This window comes from Colossoma macropomum, unplaced genomic scaffold, assembly GCF_904425465.1.
Source record: "Colossoma macropomum unplaced genomic scaffold, Colossoma_macropomum, whole genome shotgun sequence".
Classification (NCBI taxonomy): domain Eukaryota; kingdom Metazoa; phylum Chordata; class Actinopteri; order Characiformes; family Serrasalmidae; genus Colossoma; species Colossoma macropomum.
Genome location: NW_023494805.1, coordinates 6,765,220 through 6,793,163, shown reverse-complemented (window position 1 = coordinate 6,793,163; position 27,944 = coordinate 6,765,220). Strand labels below are relative to the sequence as shown.

At 40.3% G+C, this 27,944-nt stretch overlaps 4 protein-coding genes across 4 annotated transcripts; all 4 read right to left on the bottom strand.

Annotated features, from left to right (window-relative positions):
* Nucleotides 1–107: 107 nt before the first annotated feature.
* LOC118825960 (E3 ubiquitin-protein ligase TRIM39-like) lies at nucleotides 108–8,525 on the bottom strand. Its single transcript, XM_036596842.1, has 7 exons — nucleotides 8,466–8,525; nucleotides 3,917–4,506; nucleotides 3,738–3,833; nucleotides 1,489–1,722; nucleotides 1,234–1,381; nucleotides 926–952; nucleotides 108–833 (listed from the first exon to the last, which is right to left on the bottom strand). The coding sequence occupies exons 2-7, from the start codon at nucleotides 4,502–4,504 to the stop codon at nucleotides 286–288; spliced, it is 1,641 nt and encodes a 546-aa protein (XP_036452735.1). The 5' UTR covers nucleotides 4,505–4,506; nucleotides 8,466–8,525; the 3' UTR covers nucleotides 108–285.
* On the bottom strand, nucleotides 5,125–8,577 carry LOC118825977 (E3 ubiquitin-protein ligase TRIM39-like). Its single transcript, XM_036596859.1, has 7 exons — nucleotides 8,466–8,577; nucleotides 7,520–8,100; nucleotides 7,341–7,436; nucleotides 6,233–6,466; nucleotides 5,999–6,137; nucleotides 5,819–5,845; nucleotides 5,125–5,717 (listed from the first exon to the last, which is right to left on the bottom strand). The coding sequence occupies exons 2-7, from the start codon at nucleotides 8,096–8,098 to the stop codon at nucleotides 5,176–5,178; spliced, it is 1,617 nt and encodes a 538-aa protein (XP_036452752.1). The 5' UTR covers nucleotides 8,099–8,100; nucleotides 8,466–8,577; the 3' UTR covers nucleotides 5,125–5,175.
* A 948-nt stretch (nucleotides 8,578–9,525) lies between these two features.
* LOC118826094 lies at nucleotides 9,526–23,293 on the bottom strand. The gene is made up of 15 exons (XM_036596981.1): nucleotides 23,258–23,293; nucleotides 18,264–18,331; nucleotides 17,313–17,902; nucleotides 17,134–17,229; nucleotides 16,028–16,261; nucleotides 15,794–15,932; nucleotides 15,614–15,640; nucleotides 14,983–15,512; nucleotides 13,875–13,974; nucleotides 12,419–13,008; nucleotides 12,240–12,335; nucleotides 11,133–11,366; nucleotides 10,899–11,037; nucleotides 10,719–10,745; nucleotides 9,526–10,617 (listed from the first exon to the last, which is right to left on the bottom strand). The coding sequence occupies exons 3-15, from the start codon at nucleotides 17,898–17,900 to the stop codon at nucleotides 10,076–10,078; spliced, it is 3,342 nt and encodes a 1,113-aa protein (XP_036452874.1). The 5' UTR covers nucleotides 17,901–17,902; nucleotides 18,264–18,331; nucleotides 23,258–23,293; the 3' UTR covers nucleotides 9,526–10,075.
* On the bottom strand, nucleotides 19,830–23,313 carry LOC118825975 (E3 ubiquitin-protein ligase TRIM39-like). Its single transcript, XM_036596858.1, has 7 exons — nucleotides 23,181–23,313; nucleotides 22,226–22,815; nucleotides 22,047–22,142; nucleotides 20,938–21,171; nucleotides 20,704–20,842; nucleotides 20,524–20,550; nucleotides 19,830–20,422 (listed from the first exon to the last, which is right to left on the bottom strand). The coding sequence occupies exons 2-7, from the start codon at nucleotides 22,811–22,813 to the stop codon at nucleotides 19,881–19,883; spliced, it is 1,626 nt and encodes a 541-aa protein (XP_036452751.1). The 5' UTR covers nucleotides 22,814–22,815; nucleotides 23,181–23,313; the 3' UTR covers nucleotides 19,830–19,880.
* Nucleotides 23,314–27,944: the final 4,631 nt, after the last annotated feature.

Sequence of the window (27,944 nt, the reverse complement as noted above, 5' to 3'; positions counted from 1 at the left end):
TTGTGGTGTGAGGCCAAAGTGCTGTGTGAGTTTCTTCTGTGTATAAAAAGTGCTGTGATTTTCACATGATTCATCAATTAAACTTGAAGCTAACCCTAACCCTAGATACTCTAGACTTTGATTCTGGGTCATTGATTTACTTAAAAGAAGTTGGTAAACAGTATAAGAATACTGTATAACTGACCTAGAACAGAAATGTTCCACTTTTCATTTACTTACTCTTTAAAAAAACCTTTAGTTGCCCTCTGAAATATAAAATTTCAAAAGACAGAGAAAAAAAGAACCTCATTTATGATGTTTAACAGGTGTGATGATCAGTGGGGCTGAGTTTTTACCTCCATAACTGAGGTAAGGGCTGAAGAAAGGATAGAGTTTCTCAGTGAAAGACTGACCAGTGAAAGAGTAGATATGAGAGCTGGCCTCAACATCATAGAAGGAGACCAGACCCTCCTCATAATCCACAAACACCCCCACCTTCTGGGGAGCTTGTTTCAAGGAGAGGGGGGCAGAAGGAAAATCCAGAGCCTCATATTTAGATTCATTCCTCAGCCACACAGTCCAGTATCCATCCTCAGGACAGGCTATAATCTCTCCCTTCTTGTTAATGGACTCTCTGACCACTCCTAGATCCCAGTCAGTCTTCCCGCTGACCTGAACCTCATAGTAAAATCTCCCTGAGGAGAACCCCTCCTTTCCCAGCACACAGGCACAACGATCAAATCTCTTTGGGTTTTCAGGGAGATTCTGTTTTGTGTCTCCACATGTAACTTGTTTCCCATCATCAGACAAAATTAGGTTAGGATGAGCTGAATCAGGATCCAGAGTCACATCCACTGAGAGAAAAACACACAACTTAAACACATTTTAACAACATGCAGAATAGAATAGAGCAGACCTGTATATTTTAATCATATACTTCACTCACCTGCATGTTGCTGAATTCTCTTCATATCTGTTTGGAAAAGAGTGATGCATAATATCATTTGTCTTAAATGATAAACTTTGCAGAATTAAATGCCTGTTTTTATGAACCACAAACTAACAATTTAATAATAACTCCAAATGTCACAGTGTAGTGATGAGGGTAGATGGGAGTTTTAAATAAAGAATAATCCAGAATTAAGTATCTAAATGTCGCATGTATCAAACATTCATTTCTGGTATCAGCATCTTGATGACTTTGTGAAATCGAATCCCCCAACATACAAATTCTACAGATTATTTAATACTTACTGATCTCAGGAATCTTCTCCATCTCCTTACTGAGCTCTTCCTGAAGCCGAGTCAGAGCTCTCCTCAGAGTCTCCACCCTCAGATGAGTGTTAATCCTGACGTCAGTCCAGTTCTTGGTGTGTGGGGGGCTGCAGAGGGACGGGTAAACCTACAGTCCAGCAGGAGAGAGGAGAAACCCCTCAGCATGGGGAGTGCTGTCCTGTGATGGACTGCATTACTATTGAGAAACAGAAAAACTCTTGAGAAAACTCTGACCTGTAGGAGGAGGAGGTGGTCCTCAGTGTGGGAGAGCTGCTCCAGCTCAGTGTCTCTCCTCTTTAGCTCAGTGATTTCCTGCTCCAGCTCTTTAATGAACTCTTCAGCCTGCCTCTCTGCTGCTTTCTGCTTCTCCTCCATCACCTCAAGCAGCTCCGCCTGGCTTCTCATAATGCAGTGCACCAGAGCTCTGAAGACCTCCACACTGTCTGCTTTCTCCTTCTCTGTGCTTTTCTAACAGGGAATAAATCAGGAGACAATTATTTATTTTCAATTACAATTAATTGTTGTAAATGCTTCTTGGTTTAGACACATTGTTCAAGGAAAAAAGTTTTAATTTGTTTCCATGTCTTACGTATATATTAAAAAAGTATTGTTGACATTGTCAAATATCTTGATTTAAGTTGCTCACACTGCACTGAGCAGATGTTTGTCTGAGAAAAGTATCATTTAAGTTCATAAAGAGCTCACAAGCTATTAGTGAGCTACTGATAGAAATATTACCATTAGCTGGCAGGAAAATTACTGAGCTAATTAATGTTATGCTAGCTAATATTGATACCCTGCATTTTTTATGTTGCTCAGTTTATAAAAAACTTCCAAATTTGGTCACTGTTTAATCTTGTTATTCCTCCACATCCATTACATTAAATTTACACTATATTGCCAAAAGTATTCGCTCGTCTGCCTTCACACGCACATGAACTTGAGTGACATCCCATTCTTAATCCATAGGGTTTAATATGATGTCGGCCCACCCTTTGCAGCTATACTAGCTTCAGCTCTTCTGGGAAGGCTTTCCACAAGGTTTAGGAGTGTTTATGGGAATTGTTGACCGTTCTTCCAGAAGCGCATTTGTGAGGTCAGACACTGATGTTGGGCGAGAAGGCCTGGCTCACAGTCTCCGCTCTAAATCATCCCAAAGGTGTTCTGTCGGGTTGAGGTCAGGACTCTGTGCAGGCCAGTCAAGGTCCTCCACACCAAACTCGCTCATCCATGTCTTTATGGACCTTGCTTTGTGAACTGGTGCGCAGTCATGTTGGAACAGGAAGGGGCCAAACTCCCCAAACTGTTCCCACAAAGTTGAGAGCATGAAATTGTCCAAAATCTCTTGGTCTGCTGAAGCATTAAGAGTTCCTTTCACTGGAGCTAAGGGGCCGAGCCCACCTCTTGAAAAACAACCCCACACCATAATCCCCCTCCACCAAACTTTACACTTGGCACAATGCCAAGCGTCCTAGCATCCAGTTCAGTCCAGTGGCGGCGCTTTACACCACTGCATTCAACGCTTTGCATTGCGCTTGGTGATGTAAGGCTTGGATGCAGCTGCTCGTCCATGGAAACCCATTCCATGAAGCTCTCTACACTGTTCTTGAGCTAATCTGAAGGCCACATGAAGTTTGGAGGTCTGTAGCACCTCTGCACACTATGTGCCTCAGCATCCGCTGACCCCGCTCTGTCATTTTATGTGGTGGATGATGAGTTGCTGTCGTTCCCAATCGCTTCCACTTTGTTATAATACCACTGACAGTTGACTGTGGAATATTTAGTAGTGAGGAAATTTCATGACTGGACTTCTTGCACAGGTCGCATCCTATCATGGTACCACGCTGGAATTCACTGAGCTCCTGAGAGCGACACATTCTTTCACAAAGGTTTGTAGAAGCAGTCTGCAGGCCTGGGTGCTTGGCCTTATACACCTGTGGCCATGGAAGTGATTGGAACACCTGAATTCAATGATTTGGATGGGAGACCGAATACTTTTGGAAGCATAGTGTATGTCTAGTCTCAACACAAAGCTATTAAAGAATCACCAGAATCTTAAGAACCTCTTAGTTTTGGATCTTTCTTTGGGGCAACGAGGAAGAATGGGTTTTTAAAAGAAACACCTATTTAAAGGTTCTTTGGGGAACCAAAACAGATCCTTCTGTGTAATTTCTGAAAGGACACTTCTGGTTCCACATGGGACCTTTATTTTGAAGAGTGCATTAATGTTCCTCATGTATAAATATAAAATAGCAGTAGTGCAATTGTAAAACTACAGATGCTAAAAAGAATTTTTGCACACTCCCATAGAAGAGCCAGTTTTGGGCTAGTAAAAAACTTTAGTGAATGGTTCTGTACAGAAACAGAGTTAAAGAATCTCAACATAACGTAAAGGTTCTAGAAAGAACCCTTATATTGTTATGAAACATAACAATATAACAGAATGTTCTTCAAATCTTTATTGAGATTCAGTTGAGACTCACTCTACTGAGCTCTACAGAGTGTGTGATTTCCTCAACCTTCTTCAGTCGGTCCTGGATCTTCTGCTGAACTTCTCTCTGTATCTTCACCAGCCGAGTCTATTATAAAGACACACATTACACCCACATTACTCACATATGAGGAATTATATTAAGCAAGAACAGGACTAAATGTCTCTCACCTTCCTCTCTCCACTCTCCTCCTCTATAGGAACAGTGCTGTGAGTCTTGTGGTCTGTCTCAGTGCAGAACTGACACACACTCGTCTGGTCGTCTCTACAGAACAGCTCCAGGGGTCTCTCATGTTTCTGGCAGATGTAGTCCTCCAGGTTCTCCACAGCCTCCATCAGTTTGTGTTTCTTGAGTTTAGGTGTGGTTTTATGAAGCGCTAGATGAGTCTCACAGTAAGATACTCCACAGTCCAGACAGGATTTCTGAGCCTTCAGCTTTTCATCACTGCAGGAGTCACACATCACCCTTTTACGTTTGAGGGGTCGTTTCTCTGGAGCTCTGCTGGATTTGACCTGAACTGACTTCTTGAACTGAGCAGCCAGTCCAGAGATGAAGGTGTTCACAGACAGTTCAGGTCTTGTAGGGAATTTGGTGTTACACACTGGACACTGGCAGCGTGAACTGCTGTCCCAGCACTCTTTGAGACAGACCAGGCAGAAGTTGTGTCCACATGAAGTAGAGACTGGATCAGTGAACAGATCCAGACAGATAGAGCACCGGAGCTGATCTTCAGACAGGAGACTGCTGGAGGAAGACATGACTGACAGAGGAGACACAGAGACACCATGAGGGAGATTTGGGATCTCAGAAAAGTTCCTACATTTTTCATGACAATTTTTAGACAAAATAAAAATGATGTGAAGAATAGATGTTCTCTTGAAGTATGTACTCAACTTAATTGATCAGATTCAGACTGATCAGATTCACATTCTACCTATCAATCATGAACTCTGTAGCAAAACAAATGATCACAGCTTCAAACGTAAAATACAAGTAAGATACAGAGAATTTAAAAAGTTAAGAAAAGTTACTGACAATACATGAACAACAGTGACCGGTAAAAATGCAGCTAAAAAACAGCTGAAGGTATTTTCAGTAACAGACAGTAAGAAACTTAGACTCATTACCACTTTCACTTTCTGTGGTTCCTATGATTCACCAATCAAACTGATACTGACAAATTCATTATTGTTTCAGGTCATTAAAAGGAGACCTGTGATCAACAGTATTAGAACACTGTACAAATGACTTACAGTGGACACGTCCAAGTCTACTGATCTGCTTATTTATCAATTAATTAGGCACTTTTTCATTTATCCATTCATTAATTAAGCAGTAGTGCATTGTGGGATTGTTTCATTGCTCGGCAATGCCAGAACACTACAGTAAGTTTTTCTGACATAATAAAATGGGTTTATGGTCTTTATTTCTAATGTTTAACAGGTGTGATGATCAGTGGTGTTGAGTTTTTACCTCCATTATTAAGGTGAGGGCTGAATAACGGATAGAGTTTCTCAGTGAAAGACTGACCAGTGAAGGAGTAGATATGAGAACTGGCCTCAACATCATAGAAGGAGACCAGACCCTCCTCATAATCCACAAACACCCCCACCTTCTGGGGAGCCTGTTTCAGGGAGAGGGGAACACGAGGATTTTCTGCAGCTCTATATTTAGTCTCATTTCTCAGAACCACAATCCAGTATCCATTCTCAGGACTGGCTGTAATCTTTCCCTTCCTGTTACTGGACTCTGTGGTCACTCCTAAATCCCACTCAGTCTTCCCGCTGACCTGAACCTCATAGTAAAATCTCCCTGAGGAGAACCCCTCCTTTCCCAGAACACAGGGACAACAATCAAACCTCTTTGGGTTTTCAGGGAGATTCTGTCGTTTGTCTCCAAGTGTAACTTGTTTTCCATCATCAGACAGAATGAGGAGGCAATGAGCTGAATCAGGATTCAGAGTCACATCCACTGAGAGAGAAACACACAATTGAAACATATTTTAACAAAAAGCAACATGTGATGGAAAAGGTCCATACATTCAGTCATGTGACCATTAAGAACTCACAAACCTGCAAAGTGCTGAATTCTACTCAGTTCTGTTGGGAAAGAATAATAGACAATATCATTTGCTGTTATAATCTACTTTAATAAATCAGCAAAACTCAAACTACATTTTCTTCCTACAAAAACATTTTTGTTCAATCTCACAAGTTATTATTCATCAATGAAGACTTACTGATCTTACTTACTCATCTTCTCCATCTCCTTACTGAGCTCTTCCTGAAGCTGAGACAGAGCTCTCCTCAGAGTCTCCACCCTCAGATGAGTGTTAATCCTGATGTCAGTCCAGTTCTTGGTGTGTGGGGGGCTGCAGAGGGACGGGTAAACCTACAGTCCAGCAGGAGAGAGGAGAAACCCCTCAGCATGGGGAGTGCTGTCCTGTGATGGACTGCATTACTATTGAGAAACAGAGGGACTCTGACCTGTAGGAGGTGGAGGTGGTCCTCAGTGTGGGAGAGCTGCTGCAGCTCAGTGTCTCTCCTCTTCAGCTCAGTGATTTCCTGCTCCAGCTCTTTAATGAACTCTTCAGCCTGCCTCTCTGCTGCTTTCTGCTTCTCCTCCATCACCTCAAGCAGCTCCGCCTGGCTTCTCTCAATGCAGTGCACCAGAGCTCTGAAGACCTCCACACTGTCTGCTTTCTCCTTCTCTGTGCTTTTCTAACAGAGAATAAACCAGGAAACATTTTTTTTTTTATTACAATTAATTTTTCTAAATGGTTCTTGGTTTAGACATATTGTTCTAGGAAAAAAGTTTTAATTTGTTTCCATGTCTTCGGTATATATTAAAAAAGTATTGTTGACATTGTCAAATATCTTGATTTAAGTTGCTCACACTGCACTGAGCAGATGTTTGTCTCAGAAAAGCAACAGTTAAGTTCATAAAGAGCTCACAAGCTATTAGTGAGCTACTGATAGAAATATTACCATTAGCTGGCAGGAAAATTACTGAGCTAGTTAATGTTATGCTAGCTAATATTGATACCCTGCATTTTTTATGTTGTTCAGTTTATAAAAACAAAAACTTATTCAGAATTTGGTCACTGTCTAATCATCTCACTCCTCAATGTCCATTACATTAAAATTCATGTCACGTTTTAACACAAAGCTACTAAAGAATCACCAGAATCTTAAGAACCTCTTAGTTTTGGATCTTTCTTTGGAGAACCGAAGAAGAATGGGTTTTTAAAGAAACATCTATTTAAAGGTTCTTTGGGGAACCAAAACAGATCCTTCTGTGTAATTTCTGAAAGGACACTTTTGGTTCCACATGGGACCTTTATTTTGAAGAGTGACTTAATGTTCTTCATGTATGAATATAAAATAATAATAGTACACTCGTAAAATTACAGATGTTAAAAAGGGCCAGTTTTGGGCTAATAAAAAACTTTTAGTGAATGGTTCTGTACAGAAACAGAGTTAAAGAATCTCAACATAACGTAAAGGTTCTAGAAAGAACCCTTATATTGTTATGAAACATAACAATATAACAGAATGTTCTTCAAATCTTTATTGAGATTCAGTTGAGACTCACTCTACTGAGCTCTACAGAGTGTGTGATTTCCTCAACCTTCTTCAGTCGGTTCTGGATCTTCTGCTGAACTTCTCTCTGTATCTTCACCAGCCGAGTCTATTATAAAGACACACATTACACCCACATTACTCACATATGAGGAATTATATTAAGCAAGAACAGGACTAAATGTCTCTCACCTTCCTCTCTCCACTCTCCTCCTCTACAGGAACAGTGCTGTGAGTCTTGTGGTCTGTCTCAGTGCAGAACTGACACACACTCGTCTGGTCATCTCTACAGAACAGCTCCAGGGGTCTCTCATGTTTCTGGCAGATGTAGTCCTCCAGGTTCTCCACAGGGTCCATCAGTTTGTGCTTCTTTAATAGAGCGACTCTCTGATGAGGTTCCAGATGAGTCTTGCAGTAAGAGGCCATACAGATCAGGCAGGACTTCAGAGCTGCACAGTTGTTTTCACAGTAGTCACAGAGAACCTGAGATTTGTCAGGTTTCTCTGGAGCTCTGCTGGATTTGACCTGAACTGACTTCTTGAACTGAGCAGCCAGTCCGGAGATGAACGTGTTCACACGTAGCTCAGGTCTTTTGGAGAATTCCTCTTTACAAACTGGACACTGGCAGCGTGAACTGCTGTCCCAGCACTCTTTGAGACAGACCATGCAGAAGTTGTGTCCACATGAAGTGGTGACTGGATCAGTGAACACATCCAGACAGATAGAGCACCGGAGCTGATCTTCAGACAGGAGACTGCTGGAGGAAGACATGACTGACAGAGGAGATACAGAGACACAATGAGGGAGATTTCGGATCTCAGAAAACCTCTTACATTTTTCATGACAATTTTAAGTCAAAACAAAAATGATGGGAAGAATAAAAGAGATGTTCTCTTGAAGTATGTACTCAACTTAAATCAGTCACATTAGTCTAACTGATCAGATTCCTTCTACCTATTAATCATGAACTCTGTAGCAAAACAAATGATCACAGGTTCAAAAGTAAAATACAAGTAAGATACAGAGAATTTAAAAAGTTAAGAAAAGTAACTGACAATACATGAACAACAGTGACCGGTAAAAATGAACAGCTGAAGGTATTTTCAGTAACAGACAGTAAGAAACTTAGACACATTACCACTTTCACTTTCTCTCCTTTGGTCTGCTTTTCTGCTTCTTCAGAGTTGATCTGTAGAGTTTAACTGAGTTTCCTGAGAGGAGAACCTTCAAACTGGAAACTGTGTCCTGCTGTAAGAACTGAATTCTGTTCATGAAACAGCTCTGCTTTACTTTCATGTCACCTGAGTGACGTCATGAGGCCACTCCCATGTATCCATGGTGATGGTTTGTTGTACTTGCAAGTTTTGGCTACTAAGCAGCAGACATTCACCACCTGATTTTACTTGTTTAATCAGTTAGTCTCGTTTTTTAAACAGTTTAAACCTTTATTAGTACAAGAAGACATTCTCTTTGAAGTTTTGAAGAGTGAAGAATGGCTCATCAGTTCAATAGTGGCAGTTTGGAGAAGTTCCAGCAGCGCCGTCCGTCTGGAAACTCTCGGATAAGCAAAGGCAGAAGGGGGAGCAGGCGTGCATGCTGAGGGTGGACTTGTCAAACCGGCTAGACTACATGCTGCCACTGCGGAAGCTGAAACAGCAGAGCTCATCCTCAATGACTGGGTTTTGAAGTGTTACACAGCAGAAGAGTCTGGAAGGAGTGGCAGTAAGCAAGATGGCCCCCTAGCGAGCAACCACAGCATGGATAGTGTGTTGGCAGTGCGGAAAAAGGGGGCATTGCGCTTGCCAAAAAGAAACTGAAATGAATTTTATATGGATGCATCGAAAATCGTTTCACATAAAAGAGGTATTGTCGCATAACAATAATCTACATATTTTTGGATTTTTTTTTAATGAAAATAAAGGGCACACAAAATGAATGTCATGTCATTTATCCACACATATATAGTGAAAAATTATTAAGTGAAAAACTCTCCTCATTTCTCATTCTCTCTCTCTCTAGTGGATCATTTGTACCTTTCTTTTATATATATATATATATATATATATATATATATATATATATATAGTACTATTCTAATACATACATACCTATTATTAATAAATGTCTTTTAATTAGATATATACTTAGACAATGTGAACGTACTTAACAATGAACAATGATCAATACATGTACAGGAACAATGTTGCTGTTTTGTTTATTGTCTTTCATTAAGGATGAAAATCAGTGTAATTTTACTTAGATGAAATTAATTTGATCAGTTTTACAAAATAATAACATTTAAATAATTTGAATATTATTCACATTTGCAGTATTTTTCATAAGTGTCCCAAAAACAAACTGATAACCTCATAAATATAAACATCCAATGCAGGCAAAAAAGAGCTTCATGAAACAGCGGCCAAAGTGTCGTGTGAGTTTTACTGGTATATAAAAAAGGCTGTGGTTCCTATGATTCACCAATCAAACTGATACTGACAAATTCATTATTGTTTCAGGTCATTAAAAGGAGACCTGTGATCAACAGTATTAGAACACTGTACAAATGACTTACAGTGGACACGTCCAAGTCTACTGATCTGCTTATTTATCAATTAATTAGGCACTTTTTCATTTATCCATTCATTAATTAAGCAGTAGTGCATTGTGGGATTGTTTCATTGCTCGGCAATGCCAGAACACTACAGTAAGTTTTTCTGACATAATAAAATGGGTTTATGGTCTTTATTTCTAATGTTTAACAGGTGTGATGATCAGTGGTGCTAAGTTTTTACCTCCATTATTAAGGTGAGGGCTGAATAACGGATAGAGTTTCTCAGTGAAAGACTGACCAGTGAAGGAGTAGATATGAGAACTGGCCTCAACATCATAGAAGGAGACCAGACCCTCCTCATAATCCACAAACACCCCCACCTTCTGGGGAGCCTGTTTCAGGGAGAGGGGAACACGAGGATTTTCTGCAGCTCTATATTTAGTCTCATTTCTCAGAACCACAATCCAGTATCCATTCTCAGGACTGGCTGTAATCTTTCCCTTCCTGTTACTGGACTCTGTGGTCACTCCTAAATCCCAGTCAGTCTTCCCTCTGACCTGAACCTCATAGTAAATTCTCCCTGAGGAGAACCCCTCCTTTCCCAGAACACAGGGACAATAATCAAACCTCTCTGGGTTTTCAGGGAGATTCTGTCGTTTGTCTCCAAATGTAACTTGTTTTCCATCATCAGACAGAATGAGGAGGCAATGAGCTGAATCAGGATTCAGAGTCACATCCACTGAGAGAGAAACACACAATTGAAACATATTTTAACAAAAAGCAACATGTGATGGAAAAGGTCCATACATTCAGTCATGTGACCATTAAGAACTCACAAACCTGCATAGTGCTGAATTCTACTCAGTTCTGTTGGGAAAGAATAATAGACAATATCATTTGCTGTTATAATCTACTTTAATAAATCAGCAAAACTCAAACTACATTTTCTTCCTACAAAAACATTTTTGTTCACTCTCACAAGTTATTACTCATCAATGAAGACTTACTGATCTTACTTACTCATCTTCTCCATCTCCTTACTGAGCTCTTCCTGAAGCTGAAACAGAGCTCTCCTCAGAGTCTCCACCCTCAGATGAGTGTTAATCCTGACGTCAGTCCAGTTCTTGGTGTGTGGAGGGCTGCAGAGGGACGGGTAAACCTGCAGTCCAGCAGGAGAGAGGAGAAACCCCTCAGCATGGGGAGTGCTGTCCTGTGATGGACTGCATTACTATTGAGAAACAGAGGGACTCTGACCTGTAGGAGGTGGAGGTGGTCCTCAGTGTGGGAGAGCTGCTGCAGCTCAGTGTCTCTCCTCTTTAGCTCAGTGATTTCCTGCTCCAGCTCTTTAATGAACTCTTCAGCCTGCCTCTCTGCTGCTTTCTGCTTCTCCTCCATCACCTCAAGCAGCTCCGCCTGGCTTCTCTCAATGCAGCGCAGCAGAGCTCTGAAGACCTCCACACTGTCTGCTTTCTCCTTCTCTGTGCTTTTCTAACAGAGAATAAACCAGGAAACATTTTTTTTTTATTACAATTAATTTTTCTAAATGGTTCTTGGTTTAGACATATTGTTCTAGGAAAAAAGTTTTAATTTGTTTCCATGTCTTCGGTATATATTAAAAAAGTATTGTTGACATTGTCAAATATCTTGATTTAAGTTGCTCACACTGCACTGAGCAGATGTTTGTCTCAGAAAAGCAACAGTTAAGTTCATAAAGAGCTCACAAGCTATTAGTGAGCTACTGATAGAAATATTACCATTAGCTGGCAGGAAAATTACTGAGCTAGTTAATGTTATGCTAGCTAATATTGATACCCTGCATTTTTTATGTTGTTCAGTTTATAAAAACAAAAACTTATTCAGAATTTGGTCACTGTCTAATCATCTCACTCCTCAATGTCCATTACATTAAAATTCATGTCACGTTTTAACACAAAGCTACTAAAGAATCACCAGAATCTTAAGAACCTCTTAGTTTTGGATCTTTCTTTGGAGAACCGAAGAAGAATGGGTTTTTAAAGAAACATCTATTTAAAGGTTCTTTGGGGAACCAAAACAGATCCTTCTGTGTAATTTCTGAAAGGACACTTTTGGTTCCACATGGGACCTTTATTTTGAAGAGTGACTTAATGTTCTTCATGTATGAATATAAAATAATAATAGTACACTCGTAAAATTACAGATGTTAAAAAGGGCCAGTTTTGGGCTAATAAAAAACTTTTAGTGAATGGTTCTGTACAGAAACAGAGTTAAAGAATCTCAACATAACGTAAAGGTTCTAGAAAGAACCCTTATATTGTTATGAAACATAACAATATAACAGAATGTTCTTCAAATCTTTATTGAGATTCAGTTGAGACTCACTCTACTGAGCTCTACAGAGTGTGTGATTTCCTCAACCTTCTTCAGTCGGTTCTGGATCTTCTGCTGAACTTCTCTCTGTATCTTCACCAGCCGAGTCTATTATAAAGACACACATTACACCCACATTACTCACATATGAGGAATTATATTAAGCAAGAACAGGACTAAATGTCTCTCACCTTCCTCTCTCCACTCTCCTCCTCTACAGGAACAGTGCTGTGAGTCTTGTGGTCTGTCTCAGTGCAGAACTGACACACACTCGTCTGGTCATCTCTACAGAACAGCTCCAGGGGTCTCTCATGTTTCTGGCAGATGTAGTCCTCCAGGTTCTCCACAGCGTCCATCAGTTTGTGCTTCTTGAGTTTAGGTGTGGTTTTATGAAGTGCTAGATGAGTCTTGCAGTAAGATACTCCACAGTCCAGACAGGATTTCAGAGCCTCCAGCTTTTCATCACTGCAGGAGTCACACATCACCCTTTTACGTTTGAGGGGTTGTTTCTCTGGAGCTCTGCTGGATTTGACCTGAACTGACTTCTTAATTTGAGCAGCCAGTCCAGAGATGAAGGTGTTCACAGACAGTTCAGGTCTTGTAGGGAATTCGATGTTACAAACTGGACACTGGCAGCGTGAACTGCTGTCCCAGCACTCTTTGAGACAGACCATGCAGAAGTTGTGTCCACATGAAGTGGTGACTGGATCAGTGAACACATCCAGACAGATAGAGCACCGGAGCTGATCTTCAGACAGGAGACTGCTGGAGGAAGACATGACTGACAGAGGAGATACAGAGACACAATGAGGGAGATTTCGGATCTCAGAAAACCTCTTACATTTTTCATGACAATTTTTAGTCAAAACAAAAATGATGGGAAGAATAAAAGAGATGTTCTCTTGAAGTATGTACTCAACTTAAATCAGTCACATTAGTCTAACTGATCAGATTCCTTCTACCTATTAATCATGAACTCTGTAGCAAAACAAATGATCACAGGTTCAAAAGTAAAATACAAGTAAGATACAGAGAATTTAAAAAGTTAAGAAAAGTAACTGACAATACATGAACAACAGTGACCGGTAAAAATGAACAGCTGAAGGTATTTTCAGTAACAGACAGTAAGAAACTTAGACACATTACCACTTTCACTTTCTCTCCTTTGGTCTGCTTTTCTGCTTCTTCAGAGTTGATCTGTAGAGTTTAACTGAGTTTCCTGACTGGAGAACCTTCAAACTGGAAAGTGTGTCCTGCTGTAAGAACTGAATTCTGTTCATGAAACAGCTCTGCTTTACTTTCATTTCACCTGAGTGACGTCATGAGGCCACTCCCATGTATCCATGGTGATGGTTTGTTGTACTTGCAAGTTTTGGCTACTAAGCAGCAGATATTCACCACCTGATTTTACTTGTTTAATCAGTTAGTCTCGTTTTTTAAACAGTTTAAACCTTTATTAGTACAAGAAGACATTCTCTTTGAAGTTTTGAAGAGTGAAGAATGGCTCATCAGTTCAATAGTGGCAGTTTGGAGAAGTTCCAGCAGCGCCGTCCGTCTGGAAACTCTCGGATAAGCAAAGGCAGAAGGGGGAGCAGGCGTGCATGCTGAGGGTGGACTTGTCAAACCGGCTAGACTACATGCTGCCACTGCGGAAGCTGAAACAGCAGAGCTCATCCTCAATGACTGGGTTTTGAAGTGTTACACAGCAGAAGAGTCTGGAAGGAGTGGCGGTAAGCAAGATGGCCCCCTAGCGAGCAACCGCAGCATGGATAGTGTGTTGGCAGTGCGGAAAAAGGGGTCATTGCGCTTGCCAAAAAGAAACTGAAATGAATTTTATATGGATGCATCGAAAATTGTTTCACATAAAAGAGGTATTGTTGCATAATTTAATGTCATCTACATAGTTTCGGATTTTTTTTAATGAAAATAAAGGGCACACAAAATGAATGTCATGTCATTTATCCACACATATATAGTGAAAAATGATTAAGTGAAAAACTCTCCTTATTTCTCATTCTCTCTCTCTCTAGTGGATCATTTGTACCTTTCTTTTATATATATATATATATATATATATATAGTACTATTCTAATACATACATACCTATTATTAATAAATGTCTTTTAATTAGATATATACTTAGACAATGTGAAAGTACTTAACAATGAACAATGATCAATACATGTACAGGAACAATGTTGCTGTTTTGTTTATTGTCTTTCATTAAGGATGAAAATCAGTGTAATTTTACTTAGATGAAATTAATTTGATCAGTTTTACAAAATAATAACATTTAAATAATTTGAATATTATTCACATTTGCAGTATTTTTCATAAGTGTCCCAAAAACAAACTGATAACCTCATAAATATAAACATCCAATGCAGGCAAAAAAGAGCTTCATGAAACAGCGGCCAAAGTGTCGTGTGAGTTTTACTGGTATATAAAAAAGGCTGTGGTTCCTATGATTCACCAATCAAACTGATACTGACAAATTCATTATTGTTTCAGGTCATTAAAAGGAGACCTGTGATCAACAGTATTAGAACACTGTACAAATGACTTACAGTGGACACGTCCAAGTCTACTGATCTGCTTATTTATCAATTAATTAGGCACTTTTTCATTTATCCATTCATTAATTAAGCAGTAGTGCATTGTGGGATTGTTTCATTGCTCGGCAATGCCAGAACACTACAGTAAGTTTTTCTGACATAATAAAATGGGTTTATGGTCTTTATTTCTAATGTTTAACAGGTGTGATGATCAGTGGTGCTAAGTTTTTACCTCCATTATTAAGGTGAGGGCTGAATAACGGATAGAGTTTCTCAGTGAAAGACTGACCAGTGAAGGAGTAGATATGAGAACTGGCCTCAACATCATAGAAGGAGACCAGACCCTCCTCATAATCCACAAACACCCCCACCTTCTGGGGAGCCTGTTTCAGGGAGAGGGGAACACGAGGATTTTCTGCAGCTCTATATTTAGTCTCATTTCTCAGAACCACAATCCAGTATCCATTCTCAGGACTGGCTGTAATCTTTCCCTTCCTGTTACTGGACTCTGTGGTCACTCCTAAATCCCAGTCAGTCTTCCCTCTGACCTGAACCTCATAGTAAATTCTCCCTGAGGAGAACCCCTCCTTTCCCAGAACACAGGGACAATAATCAAACCTCTCTGGGTTTTCAGGGAGATTCTGTCGTTTGTCTCCAAATGTAACTTGTTTTCCATCATCAGACAGAATGAGGAGGCAATGAGCTGAATCAGGATTCAGAGTCACATCCACTGAGAGAGAAACACACAATTGAAACATATTTTAACAAAAAGCAACATGTGATGGAAAAGGTCCATACATTCAGTCATGTGACCATTAAGAACTCACAAACCTGCATAGTGCTGAATTCTACTCAGTTCTGTTGGGAAAGAATAATAGACAATATCATTTGCTGTTATAATCTACTTTAATAAATCAGCAAAACTCAAACTACATTTTCTTCCTACAAAAACATTTTTGTTCACTCTCACAAGTTATTACTCATCAATGAAGACTTACTGATCTTACTTACTCATCTTCTCCATCTCCTTACTGAGCTCTTCCTGAAGCTGAAACAGAGCTCTCCTCAGAGTCTCCACCCTCAGATGAGTGTTAATCCTGACGTCAGTCCAGTTCTTGGTGTGTGGAGGGCTGCAGAGGGACGGGTAAACCTGCAGTCCAGCAGGAGAGAGGAGAAACCCCTCAGCATGGGGAGTGCTGTCCTGTGATGGACTGCATTACTATTGAGAAACAGAGGGACTCTGACCTGTAGGAGGTGGAGGTGGTCCTCAGTGTGGGAGAGCTGCTCCAGCTCAGTGTCTCTCCTCTTTAGCTCAGTGATTTCCTGCTCCAGCTCTTTAATGAACTCTTCAGCCTGCCTCTCTGCTGCTTTCTGCTTCTCCTCCATCACCTCAAGCAGCTCCGCCTGGCTTCTCTCAATGCAGTGCACCAGAGCTCTGAAGACCTCCACACTGTCTGCTTTCTCCTTCTCTGTGCTTTTCTAACAGAGAATAAACCAGGAAACATTTTTTTTTTATTACAATTAATTTTTCTAAATGGTTCTTGGTTTAGACATATTGTTCTAGGAAAAAGTTTTAATTTGTTTCCATGTCTTCGGTATATATTAAAAAAGTATTGTTGACATTGTCAAATATCTTGATTTAAGTTGCTCACACTGCACTGAGCAGATGTTTGTCTCAGAAAAGCAACAGTTAAGTTCATAAAGAGCTCACAAGCTATTAGTGAGCTACTGATAGAAATATTACCATTAGCTGGCAGGAAAATTACTGAGCTAGTTAATGTTATGCTAGCTAATATTGATACCCTGCATTTTTTATGTTGTTCAGTTTATAAAAACAAAAACTTATTCAGAATTTGGTCACTGTCTAATCATCTCACTCCTCAATGTCCATTACATTAAAATTCATGTCACGTTTTAACACAAAGCTACTAAAGAATCACCAGAATCTTAAGAACCTCTTAGTTTTGGATCTTTCTTTGGAGAACCGAAGAAGAATGGGTTTTTAAAGAAACATCTATTTAAAGGTTCTTTGGGGAACCAAAACAGATCCTTCTGTGTAATTTCTGAAAGGACACTTTTGGTTCCACATGGGACCTTTATTTTGAAGAGTGACTTAATGTTCTTCATGTATGAATATAAAATAATAATAGTACACTCGTAAAATTACAGATGTTAAAAAGGGCCAGTTTTGGGCTAATAAAAAACTTTTAGTGAATGGTTCTGTACAGAAACAGAGTTAAAGAATCTCAACATAACGTAAAGGTTCTAGAAAGAACCCTTATATTGTTATGAAACATAACAATATAACAGAATGTTCTTCAAATCTTTATTGAGATTCAGTTGAGACTCACTCTACTGAGCTCTACAGAGTGTGTGATTTCCTCAACCTTCTTCAGTCGGTTCTGGATCTTCTGCTGAACTTCTCTCTGTATCTTCACCAGCCGAGTCTATTATAAAGACACACATTACACCCACATTACTCACATATGAGGAATTATATTAAGCAAGAACAGGACTAAATGTCTCTCACCTTCCTCTCTCCACTCTCCTCCTCTACAGGAACAGTGCTGTGAGTCTTGTGGTCTGTCTCAGTGCAGAACTGACACACACTCGTCTGGTCATCTCTACAGAACAGCTCCAGGGGTCTCTCATGTTTCTGGCAGATGTAGTCCTCCAGGTTCTCCACAGCCTCCATCAGTTTGTGCTTCTTGAGTTTAGGTGTGGTTTTATGAAGTGCTAGATGAGTCTTGCAGTAAGATACTCCACAGTCCAGACAGGATTTCAGAGCCTCCAGCTTTTCATCACTGCAGGAGTCACACATCACCCTTTTACGTTTGAGGGGTTGTTTCTCTGGAGCTCTGCTGGATTTGACCTGAACTGACTTCTTAATTTGAGCAGCCAGTCCAGAGATGAAGGTGTTCACAGACAGTTCAGGTCTTGTAGGGAATTCGATGTTACAAACTGGACACTGGCAGCGTGAACTGCTGTCCCAGCACTCTTTGAGACAGACCATGCAGAAGTTGTGTCCACATGAAGTGGTGACTGGATCAGTGAACACATCCAGACAGATAGAGCACCGGAGCTGATCTTCAGACAGGAGACTGCTGGAGGAAGACATGACTGACAGAGGAGACACAGAGACACCATGAGGGAGATTTCGGATCTCAGAAAACCTCTTACATTTTTCATGACGATTTTAAGTCAAAACAAAAATGATGGGAAGAATAGAAGAGATGTTCTCTTGAAGTATGTACTCAACTTAATTGATCAGATTCAGACTGATCAGATTCCTTCTACCTATTAATCATGAACTCTGTAGCTAAACAAATGATCACAGGTTCAAAAGTAAAATACAAGTAAGATACAGAGAATTTAAAAAGTTAAGAAAAGTAACTGACAATACATGAACAACAGTGACCGGTAAAAATGAACAGCTGAAGGTATTTTCAGTAACAGACAGTAAGAAACTTAGACACATTACCACTTTCACTTTCTCTCCTTTGGTCTGCTTTTCTGCTTCTTCAGAGTTGATCTGTAGAGTTTAACTGAGTTTCCTGAGAGGAGAACCTTGAAGTTAGAGATTGTGTCCTGCTGTAAGAACTGAATTCCGTTCAAGAAACAGCTCTGCTTTACTTTGATTTCACCTGAGTGACGTCATGAGGCCACTCCCATGTATCCATGGTGATGGTTTGTTGTACTTGCAAGTTTTGGCTACTAAGCAGCAGACATTCACCACCTGATTTTACTTGTTTAATCAGTTAGTCTCGTTTTTTAAACAGTTTAAACCTTTATTAGTACAAGAAGACATTCTCTTTGAAGTTTTGAAGAGTGAAGAATGGCTCATCAGTTCAATAGTGGCAGTTTGGAGAAGTTCCAGCAGCGCCGTCCGTCTGGAAACTCTCGGATAAGCAAAGGCAGAAGGGGGAGCAGGCGTGCATGCTGAGGGTGGACTTGTCAAACCGGCTAGACTACATGCTGCCACTGCGGAAGCTGAAACAGCAGAGCTCATCCTCAATGACTGGGTTTTGAAGTGTTACACAGCAGAAGAGTCTGGAAGGAGTGGCGGTAAGCAAGATGGCCCCCTAGCGAGCAACCGCAGCATGGATAGTGTGTTGGCAGTGCGGAAAAAGGGGTCATTGCGCTTGCCAAAAAGAAACTGAAATGAATTTTATATGGATGCATCGAAAATTGTTTCACATAAAAGAGGTATTGTTGCATAACTTAATGTCATCTACATAGTTTCGGATTTTTTTTAATGAAAATAAAGGGCACACAAAATGAATGTCATGTCATTTATCCACACATATATAGTGAAAAATGATTAAGTGAAAAACTCTCCTTATTTCTCATTCTCTCTCTCTCTAGTGGATCATTTGTACCTTTCTTTTATATATATATATATATATATATATATATATATATATATATATATATAGTACTATTCTAATACATACATACCTATTATTAATAAATGTCTTTTAATTAGATATATACTTAGACAATGTGAAAGTACTTAACAATGAACAATGATCAATACATGTACAGGAACAATGTTGCTGTTTTGTTTATTGTCTTTCATTAAGGATGAAAATCAGTTTAATTTTACTTAGATGAAATTAATTTGATCAGTTTTACAAAATAATAACATTTAAATAATTTGAATATTATTCACATTTGCAGTATTTTTCATAAGTGTCCCAAAAACAAACTGATAACCTCATAAATATAAACATCCAATGCAGGCAAAAAAGAGCTTCATGAAACAGCGGCCAAAGTGTCGTGTGAGTTTTACCGGTATATAAAAAAGGCTGTGGTTCCTATGATTCACCAATCAAACTGATACTGACAAATTCATTATTGTTTCAGGTCATTAAAAGGAGACCTGTGATCAACAGTATTAGAACACTGTACAACTGACTTACAGTGGACACGTCCAAGTCTACTGATCTGCTTATTTATCAATTAATTAGGCACTTTTTCATTTATCCATTCATTAATTAAGCAGTAGTGCATTGTGGGATTGTTTCATTGCTCGGCAATGCCAGAACACTACAGTAAGTTTTTCTGACATAATAAAATGGGTTTATGGTCTTTATTTCTAATGTTTAACAGGTGTGATGATCAGTGGTGCTAAGTTTTTACCTCCATTATTAAGGTGAGGGCTGAATAACGGATAGAGTTTCTCAGTGAAAGACTGACCAGTGAAGGAGTAGATATGAGAACTGGCCTCAACATCATAGAAGGAGACCAGACCCTCCTCATAATCCACAAACACCCCCACCTTCTGGGGAGCCTGTTTCAAGGACAGAGCGACACAAGGATTTTCTGCAGCTCTATATTTAGTCTCATTTCTCAGAACCACAATCCAGTATCCATTCTCAGGACTGGCTGTAATCTTTCCCTTCCTGTTACTGGACTCTGTGGTCACTCCTAAATCCCAGTCAGTCTTCCCTCTGACCTGAACCTCATAGTAAAATCTCCCTGAGGAGAACCCCTCCTTTCCCAGAACACAGGGACAACAATCAAACCTCTCTGGGTTTTCAGGGAGATTCTGTCGTTTGTCTCCAAGTGTAACTTGTTTTCCATCATCAGACAGAATGAGGAGGCAATGAGCTGAATCAGGATTCAGAGTCACATCCACTGAGAGAGAAACACACAATTGAAACATATTTTAACAAAAAGCAACATGTGATGGAAAAGGTCCATACATTCAGTCATGTGACCATTAAGAACTCACAAACCTGCAAAGTGCTGAATTCTACTCAGTTCTGTTGGGAAAGAATAATAGACAGTATCATTTGCTGTTATAATCTACTTTAATAAATCAGCAAAACTCAAACTACATTTTCTTCCTACAAAAACATTTTTGTATAATCTCACAAGTTATTACTCATCAATGAAGACTTACTGATCTTACTTACTCATCTTCTCCATCTCCTTACTGAGCTCTTCCTGAAGCTGAGACAGAGCTCTCCTCAGAGTCTCCACCCTCAGATGAGTGTTAATCCTGACGTCAGTCCAGTTCTTGGTGTGTGGAGGGCTGCAGAGGGACGGGTAAACCTACAGTCCAGCAGGAGAGAGGAGAAACCCCTCAGCATGGGGAGTGCTGTCCTGTGATGGACTGCATTACTATTGAGAAACAGAGGGACTCTGACCTGTAGGAGGTGGAGGTGGTCCTCAGTGTGGGAGAGCTGCTCCAGCTCAGTGTCTCTCCTCTTTAGCTCAGTGATTTCCTGCTCCAGTTCTTTAATGAACTCTTCAGCCTGCCTCTCTGCTGCTTTCTGCTTCTCCTCCATCACCTCAAGCAGCTCTGCCTGGCTTCTCATAATGCAGTGCACCAGAGCTCTGAAGACCTCCACACTGTCTGCTTTCTCCTTCTCTGTGCTCTTCTAACAGGGAATAAATCAGGAAACATTTTTTTTTTAATTACAATTAATTTTTCTAAATGGTTCTTGGTTTAGACATATTGTTCTAGGAAATAAGTTTTAATTCGTTTCCATGTCTTTTGTATATAATAAACAAAGTATTGTTGACATTGTCAAATATCTTGATTTAAGTTGCTCACACTGCACTGAGCAGATGTTTGTCTCAGAAAAGCAACAGTTAAGTTCATAAAGAGCTCACAAGCTGTTAGTGAGCTACTGATAGAAATATTACCATTAGCTGGCAGGAAAATTACTGAGCTAATTAATGTTATGCTAGCTAATATTGATACCCTGCATTTTTTATGTTGTTCAGTTTATAAAAACAAAAACTTATTCAGAATTTGGTCACTGTCTAATCATCTCACTCCTCAATGTCCATTACATTAAAATTCATGTCGAGTTTTAACACAAAGCTACTAAAGAATCACCAGAACCTTAAGAACCTTTTAGTTTTGGATTTTTGTTTGGAGAACCGAAGAAGAATGGGTTTTTAAAGAAACATCTATTTAAAGGTTCTTTGGGGAACCAAAACAGATCCTTCTGTGTAATTTCTGAAAGGACACTTTTGGTTCCACATGGAACCTTTATTTTGAAGAGTGACTTAATGTTCTTCATGTATGAATATAAAATAATAATAGTACACTCGTAAAATTACGGATGTTAAAAAGGGCCAGTTTTGGGCTAATAAAAAACTTTTAGTGAATGGTTCTGTACAGAAACAGAGTTAAAGAATCTCAACATAACGTAAAGGTTCTAGAAAGAACCCTTATATTGTTATGAAACATAACAATATAACAGAATGTTCTTCAAATCTTTATTGAGATTAAGTTAAGACTCACTCTACTGAGCTCTACAGAGTGTGTGATTTCCTCAACCTTCTTCAGTCGGTTCTGGATCTTCTGCTGAACTTCTCTCTGTATCTTCACCAGCCGAGTCTATTATAAAGACACACATTACACCCACATTACTCACATATGAGGAATTATATTAAGCAAGAACAGGACTAAATGTCTCTCACCTTCCTCTCTCCACTCTCCTCCTCTACAGGAACAGTGCTGTGAGTCTTGTGGTCTGTTTCAGTGCAGAACTGACACACACTTGTCTGGTCGTCTCTACAGAACAGCTCCAGGGGTCTCTCATGTTTCTGGCAGATGTAGTCCTCCAGGTTCTCCACAGCGTCCATCAATTTGTGCTTCTTGAGTTTAGGTGTGGTTTTATGAAGCGCTAGATGAGTCTCACAGTAAGATACTCCACAGTCCAGACAGGATTTCAGAGCCTCCAGCTTTTCCTCACTGCAGGAGTCACACATCACCCTTTTACGTTTGGAGGGACGTTTATCTGGAGCTCTGCTGGATTTGACCTGAACTGACTTCTTAATTTGAGCAGCCAGTCCAGAGATGAACGTGTTCACAGATAGTTCAGGTCTTGTAGGGAATTCGATGTTACAAACTGGACACTGGCAGCGTGAACTGCTGTTCCAGCACTCTTTGAGACAGACCATGCAGAAGTTGTGTCCACATGAAGTGGTGACTGGATCAGTGAACACATCCAGACAGATAGAGCACCGGAGCTGATCTTCAGACAGGAGACTGCTGGAGGAAGACATGACTGACAGAGGAGACACAGAGACAGTATGAGGGAGCTTTCGGATCTCAGAAAACCTCTTACATTTTTCGTGACAATTTTAAGTCAAAACAAAAATGACGGGAAGAATAAAAGAGATGTTCTCTTGAAGTATGTACTCAACTTAAATCAGTCACATTAGTCTAACTGATCAGATTCCTTCTACCTATCAATCATGAACTCTGTAGCTAAACAAATGATCACAGGTTCAAACATAAAATACAAGTAAGATACAGAGAATTTAAAAAGTTAAGAAAAGTAACTGACAATACATGAACAACAGTGACCGGTAAAAATGAACAGCTGAAGGTATTTTCAGTAACAGACAGTAAGAAACTTAGACTCATTACCACTTTCACTTTCTCTCCTTTGGTCTGCTTTTCTGCTTCTTCAGAGTTGATCTGTAGAGTTTAACTGAGTTTTCTGACTGGAGAACCTTCAAACTGGAAACTGTGTCCTGCTGTAAGAACTGAATTCTGTTCATGAAACAGCTCTGCTTTACTTTCATGTCACCTGAGTGACATCATGAGGCCACTCCCATGTATCCATGGTGATGGTTTGTTGTACTTGCAAGTTTTGGCTACTAGGCATCAGATATTCACCACCTGAATTACTGGACCTTTTACTCAATACATGAAACAAACAGACAAAGAATTAAAAAACACATGTAAGTAGCTTGGTATTAACTAATTGGCATGATTTTACAGTTGCTTATTTCAGGGCTCTGGCCGGTTTTGTCTGTAAAGGGTCACTGTGGCTGCAGCTTTTCATTCCAATTAAAACAAGCAACTGATTTTACTTGTTTAATCAGTTAGTCTCATTTTTTAAACAGTTTAAACCTTTATTAGTACAAGAAGTTCAAGCAGTGCTGTCCGTCTGGAAACTCTCGGATAAGCAAAGGCAGAAGGGGGAGCAGGTGTGCATGCTGACGGTGGACTTGTCAAACTGGCTAGTCTACATGCTGCCATTGTGGAATCTGAAACAGCAGAGCTCATCCTTACTGACTGGGTTTCGAAGTGAGTAACACAGTGTTACACAGCAGAAGAGTCTGGAATGGGCGGCGGTAAGCGAAATGGCCCCCCGGCGAGCAACCGCAGCATGGATAGTGTGTTGGCTGTGCGGAAAAAGGGGGCATTGTGCTTGCCAGTGCTGCGAGAGCCAGCTCGTGGGCAGCCCCACAAGAGAGTAACCCTCAGCGTTGCTCTTACCGCCAGTGGCAGCAATCACTGCTGTGGGCTCACAGCATCAACAGCAAATGGCTCACTGTGCCTGCTGATGTTGGCTCAGCGCAGTCAGGTCGTGCTTCTCTTCACCACAAGAGGGATGCTGGATGGCTGTGAGGCCAGCGCTTGACCAGTGGTTGAGCAAGCAAGAGCATAATTACTGCATAATGCAAAAGGAACTGCTAGCTGTTGTAGTAAGGCTGCACCAGTTCTAGCCCTACCTCTACGGTGTTCCCTTTGTGCTGCACATTGAACATGCCTCATTGACCTGACTCACGCAGTTCGAAAAACCCAAAGGGCCAGGTGGCGAGGTGGATCATGGCACAATTTCTCCATTCAGCACAATGCCGGGCATGCATGTGCTTTTGAGGAATGGCAGTACTGTGTGCCACTTAAGGAGAAAGCAGCAACAGAAGTAAGGAGTGCTCTGACCGCAGCCGTCACTCCTAGCTGAACAGGACTGGATGCCATAAGCCCTGAGGAGGTCTTTTGTGCCCAGGAGGAAGATGTGGAACTCTACTAGGTGCAAGGTTGGCTCCAGGCAGGGAAAACACTGGAGGGGACAGATATAACCCCGTAGGGGCCCACCGCCAAGGTGTCCGCACAGGAAGGGACAGCCTCGTTTTTGCAAAGAGCTGTTGTACCACATTTGGGAGAAACTAATGCCTGGTAAGAGCATCTGGCAGTGCATCGGGGTGGGCAAGACCCTGAAGCAGCTGCAGTAAAAATCCTATGGACAAGGCTGCCACTTGGATGTGGAGCTCTATGTGGACTGTTGTAACCTGTGTATAGCCAAGAAAGGGCTGTTGCATGCTCTGTTGCAATCCCTCCACTCCAGTGCCCTGAAGGAGAGTAGCAGTGGGCATCCTGGTCCCCTTTCCCACCACTGAGGCCGGTTTCATTGTGACATTGTGGGTCACTGGGATGGCTGACCTTTAAGGGAGAAAATATGGGGTGGCTGCCACAGGGGCGCACTGCACTCATGAGTGTAGCAAAGTTAATTACTTGCTTGTTAATTCTCTTAACTAAGAATTTCCCTGTTGTGGGACTAATAAACGATTATCTCATCTTATCTTATCTTATTCTGAAAAACCTTTTGTTTTAAAACTAAATCTAAAACCTAAATCTAAAGGACATGTAGTAGTAACAACACTACACACTTACCACATTTGAAATAAGTTTTTCTTTTCAGAAAGAAAGTTAGAAAGTTCTAAAGAAAGTTAGTTCAAGACTAGCTAAAACTAGCCAACTAACATAATATTAGCAAGATTCGTAGCTAACTTGCCATGGAACCAAAATATTTCGAGCAGTATCTTACTAATTAGCAAAATATTAAAACAAACAAACAAAATCGGTAAAAAAAAAAAGGCAAAAAGTCCGGCAGCAGGGGTGGCAGAAAAAAAACGTTATTTAACAGTAAAAGTATGTTTTCTCAATGACGGTAAAATTCCATAAAATTTCAGTCATTTAATTTCTTAGAAATACTGCTTTTTACTGTAACTTAACACTTTCAGCATTTCAACTAGTTATTCTGACATACAGAGCCAGATTCATAAAATGCACTGCCAAATAGCCTGGCGGTAACACAACTGCTGATCCATAAACAAGGATTCCCAGTGTGTTTTACCACTTGGGCAATATGAGTCGCGGCCGCACTATCATCTCATTTAAACGTGACGGAAGCGATTCATAAAATGACACAATCTCACAGAAAATAAGGCCTGAACCACTCTGGCGGTAATTTACTGGTACACCTTGTAACTTCTGGAGGAGGAAGAAGACTTGCTCAAGCAGGATTTTAGAGTGGCAGAACTGGCGCTGTACTTAAAACTGCACAGGAAATCATGCTGCTTTCCTAATGTTTTGAAGTTCACTTCAATATAAATAGTTTAGAAAGAGAAATAGTTTGTTTATCATGATAGGTGTTGTTGTGCAATCATATTGTAATCACATTTTGCACTTATAACCTTGGCTCTGTCAATGTTTTAAATAATTGTGACATCTATTGTTCAAACCAGTGAGTTATGCTGAATGGGCATTATGCTGTGGTCATGTAATCATGCAGGCTGCTTGGGGGATGAAATGCGTATATTGTTAAAAATGTTGGGAGCTGTACACAGAGTACACTCTTTTTGCCAGTGAAAATGACCACTTTGAGATTACGAATTGTGACAACTCCTTAATTTCTGGTCAGAAGGTGCACAGGGTATGTGCACCAAAACTTTTGCATATGACGGAACATACAGTGTCCTCCACAAATATTGGCACCCCTGGTAAACATGAACAAAATAGGCTGTAAAAAAAGTGTTGTTTATTGCTGATCCTTTTGATCTTTCGATCAAAATATTAACAGAACGCTAACCTTTACTTGAAGTACATTGACTGAAAAAAACAAATCTTATCAGCAAATATGTATTTTTCTCAGTTGTGTGGTTCTCAGTTGTTGGCTAACCTTTATTTAATACTTTGTGCAGCCTCCCTTTCCAAAGATAACAGCTCTGAGTCTTCTCTTATAACGCTTAATGAGACTGGAGAACACATGGCAAAGGATCTGAGACCATTATTTTGATAATCAAAATGAAAGAAATTGTGGTCAAACAGTTAATTAGCAAACTGTTAATTAGCAGTTAATTAGCAAAACTGTTAATTAGCAAAACGGATTTTCATCCCTAATGAGACACAATAAACAAAACAGGTTATCATCTTTAAGCAGCACACTCTTCTTTATCTTTTTAAAGCATGGAAACTTCTGGTTCATATTCAATTATTCTAAATGTCATATAAACATTTGTTCATTTTAATATTCTCCTGGATGAGGAAGACGACGAAAGAAACCGAGTGTCGAGGCTTAACAGTGGAGCCCCATGAGGAAGTCAGTAAGGCAGCTGATACCGGAGAGGCGGAGGCCAAAGGAAGAGCGGATAAGCATGTTGGTGGTAAACCAGAGCACAGTGGTTCAACCAGCATACCCGGCGTTCGAGGAAGGCTGTGCAGGAAGAGTTGGTACTGGAACATTTCTTGAACGCACTGCTGCCAGAGGAGCTGAGACAGCACAAGCTCGCCACACCAGTCAGACTTCAATCAGCTGCTTGCCAGAGAGGGCAGGACAGCAACAGAGTGCTACGCAACACTGGAGTTTAAGGAGGAGACAGCGTGCCCCAAAGCAAGTCCCCAAGCGAATGGTGCTGGAGTGACTGGTGTGCTGGCAGAGCTGGAAGAGGACTGGGAGTGAATGGCCGGTGGTGACCTCCCTCATTAGTTTTACTGTGTTGCAGTGCGGTTCTGCCATATTCAGTAAAAACAGAAATATGGCATCCTTCTATGCTGACGCCACAATCTACTGGAGACGTTTGAAGGCAAGAAATAAGTGGAGACTGCCCAATCCTAGAATCAGTGACAGCGTGTTCAAAGTGGGGGTGAGTGACTGTGTGTCTTTCAGCAGGTCTCTAAAATATACAGGAACAGCAGTGAGATTGATAATACTGATAATACTCATTCCTTTATAGGCAACAATACTAAATACTAAATACTACATACTTTTTGATTGTAATTCAGAACCAAAACCTTATTCAGGATTCAGAACCTAAAAATTCCACTCCACAGTCCCACAAAGCTGCAGTGGGAGGTGCTGAGCGTGTTCTCGTTCTCACACCAGCCAGAGCGATTCATGCTAGATTAAACACAGAAGTTTGAAGCTTGTAAAAGAAATATTAGCACATATTTGAAAACATCAGTCATTCAAAGACTTTCACACACCATACAGCAGATATATCTGTGCAGTGATACACACGTCAGTGAGTTTCTGTATGGTTGTGTACATACAAATGGTTATTATAATAACGTGTTGTTTGTTTGTTTGTGATATGTTGTGCATATTGTGATGCTGTAATT